Source organism: Sminthopsis crassicaudata, chromosome 3 (assembly GCF_048593235.1).
Source record: "Sminthopsis crassicaudata isolate SCR6 chromosome 3, ASM4859323v1, whole genome shotgun sequence".
In the NCBI taxonomy this organism is placed as follows: Eukaryota; Metazoa; Chordata; class Mammalia; order Dasyuromorphia; family Dasyuridae; genus Sminthopsis; species Sminthopsis crassicaudata.
The window spans coordinates 265604078-265618147 of NC_133619.1; the positions used below are offsets into that span (position 1 = coordinate 265604078).

The 14070-nt window shown below is 35.3% G+C and overlaps 1 protein-coding gene across 2 annotated transcripts in view; it reads left to right on the forward strand.

Annotated features, from left to right (window-relative positions):
• RUNX1 (RUNX family transcription factor 1) overlaps window positions 1-8153 on the forward strand; it is a 313280-nt gene extending 305127 nt beyond the window's left edge. For both annotated transcript variants that reach the window (XM_074300678.1, XM_074300679.1), the window contains one exon: window positions 2652-8153. In XM_074300678.1, the coding sequence (XP_074156779.1) occupies window positions 2652-3130 (479 nt within the window). In that variant the 3' untranslated portion in view covers window positions 3131-8153. The remainder of the gene's footprint in view (window positions 1-2651) is intronic.
• Window positions 8154-14070: the final 5917 nt, after the last annotated feature.

Genomic DNA, 14070 nt, shown 5'->3' on the forward strand with positions numbered 1-14070 from the left:
CTGAACATTGTACCAAATCAAACAAGTTGATTTCATTTGCTTAACTCTTTCCTTCTGACCCTGCCCTCTCACAAGAGTCCAGATGATATAGTGAGAACAGTGATATGAGTTTTCTAGCTTGACTGAAAGCAAAGCTTTGGGAGTTAATAAAAGCAGATGTCATGATTCAAAGTCACAAGGAGAGAGATCAAGTGTGGGGAACAGCTGTTCTTGAGAGCAAAGAGAGGCTTCAGGTTGTGGAAAGAGCACAGAACTTAAAATCAGAAAATCCAAGTCCAAGTTCTGTGACTTAATGATTGTACATATTGAGATAAATCCCTTTGATTTTCTAGGTGGCAGTTTATCATCTATAAAATGAAGAGATATCAATAGATAGATAATCTCTAATATCTCTTCTAACTATAAGATTTTCTAATATTTTCCTTTGGAAGAGAGAGGAAGGACAATCTCTAGCTAATATCAGTTTATAAAACTTTTTTTGTTCTTATTTGCTCTAATAATGATTAGCAGAAGTAATTACTTGAAAATGAGATTCCCTCCCCCCCTAATATTCTCAGTGAGTTCTAGAGGGGCTGGGAGTTTGGTATTAATATTGGATGTTGCCAGAAACTTTCACAGTTTTGAGAGGACAGATTATTCTTTCACCATAAGACAAAGGATCTGTGGTTTTTATTATCCAGGAGCTTCCCATGTAAGAATAACCTACATCAATTGTGTCAAACTCAAATAGAAACTACATAAAAACCCTTGAAGGCCTCAAATTCACACTCATGTTCACATTCAAGTCAGGTACTACACTTTAACCTGGTTTGGATCACAAACTCGATTAGGAATGTTGTGGACCTCATGTAACCCACAAGTCACATATTTAATACCTCCATCATATATCAATGAAACTCACTATTCATCTATGACTGAAAAGATAAGTCCTAAGTAGTTGCTTGAAGCACATAAGGACTAAGTGACTATCTCTGGGTCAAACAGCTGGCAAGTGTTAAAGGTAGGAATTGAAATAAAGTCTGCTTGAATTCAGGTCCAGTTTTCCATTGGTTTTGCCACATTCCTCTCACCATAGCATTTCAATCCACAGATCAGCTCATTTAGAGAATATGTGTTATAACTTTTACCTCATATAATAGCAGTCTGACTCAGATAATAGGCTTGAAACATTGAATATTGGTCACCTGTTACCATCTTCCAAGTATGAATAAGCCATATTGAAACCTCCTTCTTCAGAGAAATATTCTAGTTCTGTCAAGTCTTTATATTAACTCTCAAACAAAAAGATAATGTCTACTGTCACATTTTGATGAGTTATAGAATTATGTGAGAACTGTCTAAAACTGTGATTTTTTGATAGCTATGGTATTTATATCAATCTTATTTCCTTATCATTATCCTCATCACTAATAATTAATACATAAGTTAATTATTACATCAAGCAGTCTTACTTTTTACCCAGAAACTACACACAATAGACCATACATTTCTAATCTTTAAATTATCTATACACTCTGCAAGGGTTCTCATTTCTGACCCCAACTCCTTCCACAAATGTGTAGGGCAGCTTTTGGTTAAGAACAAAGAAAGATACACTGGAAATCATTAATATCTGTCAACAAAGCTATAAATGCACAATTCAAGGAAGATGAGTTTACAACTAGGACTTGCCCATCCCACATAAATTTTTATGAGCATCTTGTCATGTGAAAAAATTTACAAAAAAGCAAATCCCATGTCAAAAAAAAATCTCTAGTAAAATATATAATTGTAAGTTTTGGAAAAATTATATAAAAATCAAGCTTATCAATTTCAGGTGGGGAGGAAACAGTACTTTAGGACAAGGGGGCTGGGGAAAGGAAATAAACCTGAAGTCAACAAACAGACCCATGGGGCTACCTGAAGTAACAGCTTAGATGAAAATGAAAATCAATATGACATTATTTTTTTAAGTTGCTAGTGTTCATTGTTACTATATGTATTAATGACACCAAGATTCTAATTGGAAAAGCAATATGATATATTAGAAAAGACTTTGGACTGGACATAGAACACCTGTGTTCTAACTCTAGCTTTGAATGATTTGGGGCAAGTCAATTAATTTCTCTGGATTTCTATTTTTTTCATTCATACAATTAAGAGTTTTTGACTAGATAATCTTCCTTATTCCTTCCAGGATTACAATTCTATAAGTCTGACTCAGACTAAGTAAACAAGGAAGAATTGAGTAGGCTGGAAAAAAAATATTATAGGCTAATTATTGTAATTATTAACTCTTCAGACTCATTGTGACCCCTTTTTGGATTTTCTTGGCAAAAATACTGGAGTGGTTTTCCATTTCCTTTTCCAGCCCACTTTATAGATAAGGAACTGAGACAAACAGGCTTAAGTCACTTGCACAGAATCACACAGCTAGTAAGTGTTTGAGGCCATATTTGAATTCATGAAGATGTCTTCCTGACTCCAAGCCCTGTGCTCTATGCATTATGGTGCTACCTAGATGCAAAGAATTATAATCTGTTAAGACATTGACAAAATACTATTATTTCCCCTGTTACTTTAAAGCATTGTTAAAATGTGCCATTTATACTCTGAAAATCGGATTCCATCACTCAGTCTGTTTTCAGCTCTGTCTTTTTTTCTTCCTACAGCTGCTTCTGACCTGACAGCATTCAGTGATCCGCGGCAATTCCCAACTCTTCCATCCATTTCTGATGCTCGTATGCATTACCCAGGAGCTTTTACCTATACCCCAACTCCAGTCACTTCAGGAATAGGAATTGGTATGTCTGCCATGACCACTGCCACAAGATACCACACTTACTTACCCCCTCCATATCCTGGATCTTCTCAGGCTCAAGGCAGCCCCTTTCAGACAAGTTCACCGTCTTACCATCTCTACTATGGAACGTCTGCAGGGTCCTATCAGTTCTCAATGATGTCTGGTGGAGACCGCTCCCCTCCACGTATCCTGCCTCCTTGCACTAATGCTTCCACAGGATCTACCCTCCTCAACCCCAATCTTCCCAACCAAAGTGATGTGGTTGAAGCTGAAGGCAGTCACAGCAACTCCCCAACCAACATGGGTACCACAGCAAGGCTGGAAGAAGCAGTATGGCGACCATATTGAATTTTACCTAGAGATGGGCCAGAACTGAATTTGCTTTGATCTACTTTTTCCCAGAGTTATTCCAATTGCCCTATGGAACCTGAAGGCTGTTTCACTCCTTTCAGAAGGAACTCCCTCTGGTGGCTAGGCCGTTTTGGTCACTGTGTCATTATTTCATTTAGGCAATTTGCAAAGAAGAACAATATTTTCCTTGAAATGGTCTCTTTTTCAGGAGATAGAGCCTTCTGGAACCAAAAGGACCCCAAATGGTTATACCATTGGTTTTGAAGTAGTTCATTACTCTGATCTAGTTCCAGACCAATGGCCTCTTAAGCATCCACTAACTCAGAGATCCTACAGTTCACAAATACTGTTTGATCCATCTCTGATTTTTACACCCACCACAACCAGAGTATGTCTACTTCACCATATGGACCCATTAATAGTTGTAAGGAAGTATAGGTAGGTTCCCAGAGGGAAACTGTGAATGCTTCTGATTTAGCAATGCTGTGAATAAAAGAAAGGTTTTATATCCTTGACTTAGATTTTTAGCTAAGTTGTATATTCCAAAGTTTGGAATTTTGGTTTTGGGGAATGCAACTCATCCTATTTTGCATCTAATTCATTTTTATTTCTTTTTTAGGCACCTTATAAATTGCAAAATGCATATTTGCATTTGGGTGGTTTTTTTAATGTATAAAACTGTGCTTGCTTTTTTCTTGCTTTGACAGTTGAAAGAATCAATTCCCTTTTCACTGAGGTTTTATTTAACTTTTCCTTTGAACTTGGTGTAGTTGTTTTTAAAGTGACAGCTACAGCCTTGGGTCATTTTCAACTACTGTACTCCTATAGTGAGTTCCCAGGTATTTATGTATCTTGATGTCTAGACATTTACTTGTGTGTTAATACTTTTATTATTTAAATGTACTTATAGTAAGAGGGAAAACAATCAAGTACTGCATTTTTGGGGGTAGCAATCAAAGTTAAATATATCACATTGAAAAAGACTGAGGGGAAAAAGGATGGGTAATAGGATCACTTCATAGTTCAGAAATACTGTTTACATTTTAACTCCCTTTCATTTAAATCAACTATGTTGTAGATAACAACAGTGTTTTAACTGGTTTTTCAAACACTGAGGGCCTCTTTAAGAATCAGTAACACAGAGTTGTATTCAACAAAACATATCACATCTGTCTGCCTCTCTTCAAATAAGGAAGGCCAAATACAGTCTTTAATTCTTCAGGGAGGCTTCATTGTCTATAAGAGAGAGTACCAGGGGCCCAGGGGTCTGGTTCTAACACCTCACAGCTTACTGTAAGTTACCCAGGTTTCTGATTTTTTTCAGACACTCAAAATAGAATACGTCATAGTGGAGCTGAGTTCCAAGCTATAACCTAATTGGGAGTTTGTGGGTCTCAACTGATTTTTCAGCTGGTTAGGTCTAAGATGAGAAGAACTTCTGAATCCAGAGCACACAAAGTATTCTAGCCTATAGAAAATGTCTTTAAACTTATAACTTGTGCCCTGGCATAAAGTTTCTGATCACCTCAAAAAATCGGGAGTGGAAGAACAGCTGTTGTCTCCATGAGTTTTTTGGTGGGTGAATCCAGAAGCTGACATCTAAGTTGACATTTGACTGCACAGCATCCATGTGCATCAATCACTGTCCATGCACACCAACATTGTTGTTACAATGCAGGAACAACACGCATAAATGGAGCCCAGTTTTGTGCTCCTGCTGCAGTATTTCTTCTCTAACTCTCCCCTTGAACTCCCCTTCCCATCCTCAGCAGAGCCCCTTAATTCTATGGGAAAACCCTATACACCTACATAGCATATTAGAAATTCCTGGTACTCCTGCCCATCCTTAAGATTCAAACAGATTAGACATCATTCTATATTTTATGGCACTGTTTTTGTTTGATAATTTAGTTGAAATGCAGTTGTGTGACTTCATATAAGTACAAACTGCTGATATTGACATATATTTGTTCAAAAATATCTGATTGTTATTTAATGTACCTCTTAAATTAGAAGAAACAATTGCAGGTCAACTCTGAAGAGTATTTGAAAACTCGACTTTGCATCAATGTTTGATGCTAAAATTTTTTTTAAGGATTCAAATTAGAAAGATCCTTGGCTGCAGGCAGCAAAACAGCTGGACTTATTTAAAAACAACTTGTTTTTGAGTTTTAAAAAGTTATTTTGCTTATTTGTTATACATTAATGCAGTAGCACTTTGGTATAAAAAGTTACAAATTAAACAATTTATGTTGTCAGTCAAACCATTTTCATCTAATGAAAGAGCTATATCATGAGTCAGAAAAACACAGAATGTTGTTGATTTTTTAATTTTAGGTCTAAAACTCTCTTTTTAGTTCAGTTTCATGTTTGATACTATATTTGCTAGCAGCAAAAATGGCCCACAATGATAGAATTTTAATTTTTATTTCAAGAAAAACTTCAGTTTATATTCCCAGATTAAACAACATTATTTTCATAGAATTTTAATTTTTATTTCAAGAAAAACTTCAATTTATATTCCCAGATTAAATAACATTATTTTCATAAGATTTTGGCCACGTTGTCCCTCATGGCCTTAGATAGCATCTCACAGAAAGCTGAAAATTTTCAATCCTTCCCAGTAATAATCTTATATCTCTAGGAAATCCATCTTGAATTCAACCTAGTACCCAGTATAAAGATAAAAGTAAATATTTTCTTCAGTTAAGCCTTCATTTAAAAAAAAAAGCAGATATGATCTCATAACTATCTAATAGAATCCCTAGTTATTAATCCTTTGAATTGGTCATTGAGAATGTCACTCCTAATATACAGAAACAAACAATATTTAGGTTTTTTTTTAAGTCAACTAAATCTTTGTTGTTTATTACAAAGTAGTTTCACTCAGACTTCAAAACTATTTTCTTTAAGGAGCTCCCTTAAAGACCTACAGAGATTACAAAAATGAAAACAAAAAACAAAGTGTACTATTTCAAGCATATCAGTTGAATTTCCCTACAATGGCCAATAATTGAATTTCATGATGTCAAAGGATTATAGATTCAGAGCTGGAAAGGACCTTAAAAAGCCATCTTATACAATACATTCATTTTTTCTGGTGAGAAAATGAAGCCAGTAAGATTAAGTGACTTACCCAAAGTGTAGAAAACATTTTGTGAATTGAAAAAGAAAATTTGGATAAATTATTATTCATTGTCTCATGAATTCAATTTGCTAATATTTCTCAGTTCTTTGCTTTTCCCCAATTCTAAACAGTTACATCTCCTCTGTGGTATATGTGTGTATGTGTGTGTCTGGCTCTGCTCCTGATTTTCTTCTGTATATCTATGTCTCTGTATACCTCCGTGTATCTGTGTCTGTCTCTGCATGTGGTCTGTTTTTCACACTTTTTCTATTTTTCTCCTCCCCCATCACCCTTCTTCCTCTCCTCTCTCTGTCTCTCTAGCTCTGTCTCTTTCTCTGGGCCTCTGTCTCTGTCTGTCTCTATGTCTTCCTTTCAAATGTCTCTCTGACTCTCTGTCCCTCTGTCTCTGTCTCCCCCATACACATACTCTTTTTTCCCTGAACTATCAAACTATAAGGGTTTTCTCTAAATAACAAATATGGTGAACATAAAACTCCCAGACTCTCTTCCTTTAACTAAAGGAAGACAATGAGTCAGCCTTTCTCCTGAATGTAGGGTTTCTTTTAGCAAAACAGATTTTGCCAGCCATTTGGGTTCTATTCTGCTATCCAAATGCAGAAACACTTGGAAACCGAAACCTACAGTACAAATTAAAATCAGAGAGTAAATAAGCAGCATTTCTGCTGCTTGGGGTTTCTTTGTAGATAAACAGAAATGCTCTGATTAAAAAGAAAATGAATGGTTTCACTAAAGCAACCTGTAATTTAGAATTGAGTATTTCTATCTTGAAATACCTGTTTTCTTGGGACATTCTGTCCTGTTTTTTCCATACCTGAAAGTTAGTTTAACAATCTCAGAAAATGTAATTCATTTTTGCTCTCACAAATATATGTATACAAAGGTATGTATACTCACACATAAATACACACACACATACACATACACACACACACACACACACACACACACACACACCGTTGAGCAAAATATCCATTTGTTTATGAGTTGTTCATTTAGCTGAGTCAGTATTGATGAGTCTGACTACTTGGATTTTTTCTCTTTTCTGAAAAAGAGTTGCATTGACAGAATTAATTGTATTTATGTATGTAAATAGATTTTAAGCTTCATTGCAAAATATTTTTAGTGCCTGTAATAACTTTTCCCCTTTTTTTGTGTTTTTAAGGAACTTATCCTTATGTTTGCTAAATACTGTAGAGAAACCTAATTTTTTTTCTACCCTGGTTATTTTAGACTTTAAAATGAACTACTTTTTATTCCAATTTTGTCAACAGTTAAGAGCATGGTTCCTATCAAAAAACTGTTCACTCTTTGTTGTAGGGGAAATGAATGTGCAGAACAACTGTGGGTTATTTGTGGTATTCCAGATGTACAAAAAAATTAATGCAAAAATCAGCTTCTCATGTGAAGCTATTGGAAAAAAATAGCAAGAGGAAAAGCAGTGTCCTTTGAACAGCTTCTTCCCCCTTCCCCCTCAAAAGTATATCTTTGGTTAGCAATTATTGGGTTTGTTTGCAAAGTTCACTGGATCATTCACATGGGGAATCCTCCCTTCCTCCCCCAGTACTGATTTACTGGACATTTGAAGGGGAATTTTCCAGGTCTGGCATTTTGAACCAGATAAGAAATGAAAGAATACAAATAACTTCCCTCCTCACCAAGATGTTGCTTGATACCACAAAAGAGTAGGCATTTAATTGTCCAGTCAATGCAAGGCAGTACCCAGTGTAGTGCTACAGAATTAATATCTGGCATATAGGGCAGCTGGACTGCATTTGTGGTTCTTATGGAGACTTAGTTTCTTTGTACCACACTTTCTTCTGTAAATTCAATATTATAACCAGTGTGAATGGCAAATAAACAGTTTGACAAGTACATATCCGTATCTGACTGATTTTTACTTCATATAAAGAGTTGTTTATGTGTTTGTTTTTAAAGAACAATTGATTAGACGTTGAAACTATCCATAGAAATGACATCTAAAATGCAGTCTTCTGTATTGATTGGGCTAAAGGCTTCTCTCTGTGTTCTTGCTTTTCAGAGTTCCCCCTTCAATGTGTGCATGCATGTTTATAATGGTACAGTAGCTTAAAGCAGATCTGAGTTCCTGGCATAGATTCATTCATATTTGCTCATTTCAATATGAAAAAGCAACCATAAAAAATACTTTTTATTCTGGAACCAATCAATGTCATCAGCATCCCTATATGTAAACCACAACCTGGCATTCATTTCTGATGGGATTTAAAAGTTTGTAGCAGATAATTTCTCCACCTTGCAAAGTTCTATTAGTAGTGCCAATCCTAAGTACTTTGTTTCTCCCAGATACCTTTCTTTTGAAAATAAATAAATGCTTTATTGATTGTTTTTATACTGCTTTATTTCCCAATGACTTCTCTCCTCCCTTTGTGTAGATCTTATAGCAGTTACCTTTCAATAGAGAGTAATAATCATTTCCAGGATCACTTGTCTTCTAATTCATTTCAGAATTTCAGAGCTTTTATATTTAATTGTGTGCATAGTAACACTAAAATTCCCATGGTTTACAAGAGGCTAGAGAACCCAAAGGGAAGGAATCCAACAAGGAAATAAGAGAGAAGGGCAGAAAAATTTGCAATAGGGTGGGGTTATACCTATAATAATCATAAGTAGGCCATTACCCAGATATGCCTTGCCTGTGAGATAGGCACTCTGGGAAAACATGAGCTCTTTTGCCATTGATGACTATAATGTTTTGCTCAGTTAAATAGAAACTAGTATTCTAAAGCCTGGACTATATTCCAAGTCTTGATATTGTCACTCACTAGCTTTGTGACCTTGCATAAGTAACTCAACCTCTCTAACCTTGGCTTTGTCACCTATAAAAGGGGAATGATTAGATATTGTATACAAGAGAGAGAGAGAAAGAGAGAGAGAGAGAGAGAGAGAGAGAGAGAGAGAGAGAGAGAGAGAGAGAGAGAGAGAGAGCGCTATACATGAAAGGACTTTTATTTTGAGGGTCAGAAGTTGTGAAGTAGAGTTAGGGACAGGACAGAAGTTATAATGATGAGAAAGAAATCAAGACAGAGGAGGAAGATGGAAGGAAGGAAGGAAGGAAGTGAGGGAAAGAGAGAGGGAAGGAGGGAAGGATCTTAAAATTAGGACTCCCAAGAATATTATAGCCAAATTTCAGAGCTTTCAAGTTATGGACAAAATATTGCAAGCAGCAATAATAATAATAATAATAATGTCAAACAGTCAGGATAACACAAGATTTTGCAGCTTCTGAATTAAAGCATCAGATGGTTTGGAATATGATATTTCAGAGGACAAAGAAGATGGGATTACAACCAACAATCACCTATCCAGAAAACGGAATACTATCTTTTAGGAGAAAAAATTATATTTAATGAAATGGAAAACTTTCAAGCATCCTCAATGTAAGACCAAAATTGAATGGAAAATTTCACTTTAAAATGCAAGACTCAAGAGAAGCATAAGAAATTAAACAAGAAAGAGAAATCATAAGGGATTAAATAAGGTTGGACTGTTTATATTCCTACATGGAAAGATGATACTTGTTAACTCCTAAAAACTTTATCATTATTAGGGCAACTGGAATATGCATAGATAGAGGGCATAAGCATGAGTTGAATATGGTGTAATTATATCCAAAAAAAAAAATTTAATTAAGGGTGAGAAAGAGGAATACACTGGGAGAAGGGGGAAGGGAGAGGTAGAATAGGGTAAAATATCTCATGTAAAAGAAAGATAAGAGCTTTCACAGTGGAAGGGAAAATGAGTAAAATGAGCAGGGCAGTACTTGAACCTTATTCTCATTAGAATTGGTTAAAGAGGGAACAACTACCACACTCATTTGGATATAGAAATCTATTTTACCCTGTAGGAAAGTAGGAGAAAGAGAGATGAAAGAAGGGGAGAAGTTGATAGAAGGGAGGGTAGATTGGAAGAGTCAACAGTTAGAAGCAAAACACTTTCTTTTTTATGCAAGGGAATTGGGGTTAAGTGACTCCCCCAGCATAACACAACTAGTAGGTATTGTCTGAGGTCAAATTTGAACTCAGGACTTCTTGACTTCAGGACCAGCACTCTATTCACTGCACCATCTAGCTATCCACAAAACACTTTTGAGAATAGATAGGGTAAAAGGAGAGAGAATAGGATAAACAGGGGGAAATGGAAAAGAGAAAAATACATAGTAAAAAATTATATCAAGTTTCTCTGATAAAGGCCTTATTTCTCACATACATAGAGAACTGAGTAGAATTTATAAGAATATAAGTCATTCCTCAATTGACAAATATTCAAAGGATAATACCAGGCATTTTTCAGATAAAGTAATCAAAGTTAGTAAATCATGTGGGAAAATGCTCTAAATCACTATTGATTAGAGAAATGCAAATTAAAACAACACTGAGGTACTACATCCTAATTATCAGATTGGCTAATATGACAGAAAAACAAAATGATAAATGTTGGAGGCAATGTGGGAAAATTGAGATACAAATGCACTTCCGGAGAAGTTGTGAACTGATTGAATCATTCTGGAGAGTAATTTAGAATATGTCCAAAGGACTATAAAACCCATGCATACATACATACATACCATTTTACCAAACATTAGCATTCCTAAGCCTGTATTCCAAAAAGATCAAAAATAAAAGCTAAAACAACCTAATGTACAATGATACGTGTAGCAGCATTTTTGTGGTGGCAAAGAGTTGGAAATTATGAAAATGCCCACTGATTGAGGAATGGCTAAATAAGTCATGGTATATGATTGTGATGGAATACTATTGTGCTATAAAAATGATGAGCGGGATACTCCCAGAAAAATCTGAGAAGACTTATATGAATTAATTCAAAGTAAAAAGTACCAAACAAGGAGAATGATGTACACAGTAACTGCAATATTGTATAACAATCAACTGAAAATGATTTAGCTATTCTCAGCAATACAATAACCTACAACAGTTCCAATGGATTTATGATAAAAAATGCTATCCACTTACATAGAAAGAAACTGGTGGAATCTGAATGCAGATCAAAGCACATTTTTAAGCTTTATTTTCTTGGGCATTTGTGGATAGTTTGTTTTTTTATGACTAATATGGAAATATATTTAGCATGACTATGCATGTATAATATATCAAATTGTTTGCCTTCTACATGAAGAGTAAGAGAGGGAGGGAAAGAGAATCTGAAATTCAAAAATTTTTTGGAATATTTAGAAATTATTTTTATATGTAATTGAAAAAAATAACATTAAATTCTTTAAAATAGAATTAGATTTGGAGTCAGAGGATCTGGGCGACTCCTAGTTCTGATATTTTTTGTTGCTCAGTAGTTTCATGGCTCTTTGTGATCCCATTTGGGGTTTTCTTGGCAGAGACACTGGAGTAATTCACCATTTCCTTTTCCAGTTCATTTTACAGATGAGGAATCTAAAGCAAACAATGACTTGATCAGGATCATACAGTCAGTAAGTGTCTGAGACCAAATTTGAACAAATGAAGATGAGTTCAAATTTCATCCCAGATGCAGAGCAATACAGTAAATCACTTAAGTTCTCAGAGATTCAATTTCCTCAACCTATGTAAGTGGTCAGAAGATAATGAACTGGGCCTGAATTCTTGAAAGATTTGAACTGAAAGCTGACCCTGAACTTTTGCTAGTTGCATGATCATGAAGAAGTCACTTAACTCTGTCTCCCTCAGTTTCCTTATCTGTAAAGTGGAGATAATGCTTAGCTCATAGGGTTTTTGTGAGGATCAATTGAGATAATATTTGTAAAGAGCTTGGCATAGTGCCTGGCATATTTCCTTTCTTCTTTTCTTCTTTTCTGCCTTCCTCTCTCACAGGGACTGCTATAAGGAAAATGTACATTAGTAGCAGTAGTAGTATTGTTAGAATAAAAATACCTAGGATTAAGTTTCAATTCTGATACTTATTAGTTGAATAATCCTTAATAGACTTTTTATCTTTTCTAAGATTTAGGTTCTTTACCTAAAATAAAAAAATAAAAAAAGCCTTACAAATCTTGTCAAGATAGCAGATACAGGGACACAGTGGTTAGAGCACCAGTCCTGAAGTCAGGAGGACCTGAGTTCAAATGTGACATGAGAAACTTAACACTTCCTAGCTGTGGGAATCTGGGCAAGTCACTTAATCCCAATTGCCTCAGGGAGAAAAAAGATAGCAAATACACTATCTATATAAGTGTATGCACATGTTGATAGTTTTGATTAATATTTATTCAAAGTAATCTGGGACACACAAAGAATAATATATATATATATATATATATATATATATATATATATATATATATATATATATATTGCCTCCATGGAATTTACAATTAATGAGGGTGGAGTAGGAATAAGAAATAACTGTGTAAAAATAAATATTGTTGTTGGTTGTACTTCATATTCAAAACGATCCAAAATGATCACAATGTCGGGATCATTGGACAATATGAGTTCAGAATACTCTGCCACAAATCAGCCACAAATAATCTATATAAACATTCAAAGTGGTGATATCTCTAAATATGAACATTTCGTGTTTCTTTTAGTGTACCACAATTATTTTGTTCATAGAGCAAATGATGTGGGCATACCACAGAGGACAATCCTGTGACAGTGTCTCCCACGTGGCCCAATTAATTCCAATGTTCTTCAGAGATACCTTGAGAATGTCCTTGTATTGCTTCTTCTGACACTGCATGAGCACTTGCCAGGTATAAGTTCTTGCCAGGTATAAATCTATCTGGCATTTGAACAATGTGGCCAGTCCATAGGAGTCAGGTCCTCTGCAGCAGAGTTTGAATATCTGGCAATTCAGATCTAGAAAGGACTGTAATGTCCTTATCTTATCAAATGATCTTGTCAGGTGATCTTCAGACTCTTCCAAAGATAATTTAAGAAGCAGCAGTTCAATTTTCTGGCATGATGCCAGTAATGCCAGTAAGTTATACAGGGTTCACAAGCACACAACAATGAAATTACTACAATGGTTCTATAGTTTGGTATGCAGCCTAATACCTCCTCTCTCCCACACATTCTTCCAGAGCTTCCCAAATGCTGACAATGTGTACATCAACCTTATCATCTATGTGTGTATCCTGGAAAGCATTCCTGTCAAAGTAAGTAAACTTATTCACATCATTCAAAATTTCTACATTTGCTGTAATCAATGCTTCCACATGTGGATGGTATAGTGCTGACTAGTAGAGAACATCTATTTTCTTGGTGTTCATTAATAGGTCAAAATTAGCACAAGTGGCAGACAATTGAGCTATACTCTGTTGCATGTCTACATCAGAGGCTTCATGGAGTTCATGATGATCTGCAAACAAAAAGTGATGGACCACTTCACAAGGAAAGAATAGAGGGAAAAAACAAGACCCAACTATGTGAATACCTCCTGAGAAAAGTTATAGGAAGAACTGAAGCTCAAATAGAGCCTTGGGATATATCCACTTTATGAGAAATGATATAGATAAAAAGCTAATAATAAAAGACTGAAGAAGCTCAAGGTAAAAGGAGCACCAATAGACAAAAGTATCAGGAAAATTCATGAGGAAAGAAAGAGTGGTCAGTAGAATCCATTGCATCTGAGAAAAGGGTATGAATTGCATTAATCTAGATTACTGGTAATTTTGGAATTAGCAGTTTCAATTGAATAAAGAGTCAAAACCTAGATTACACAGGCTGGAGAAGCCAAATGAGAGGAATGAAAGTTATGAATGCATGCAACATTTTCCTAGGAATCTAGTTGTGAAAAACAA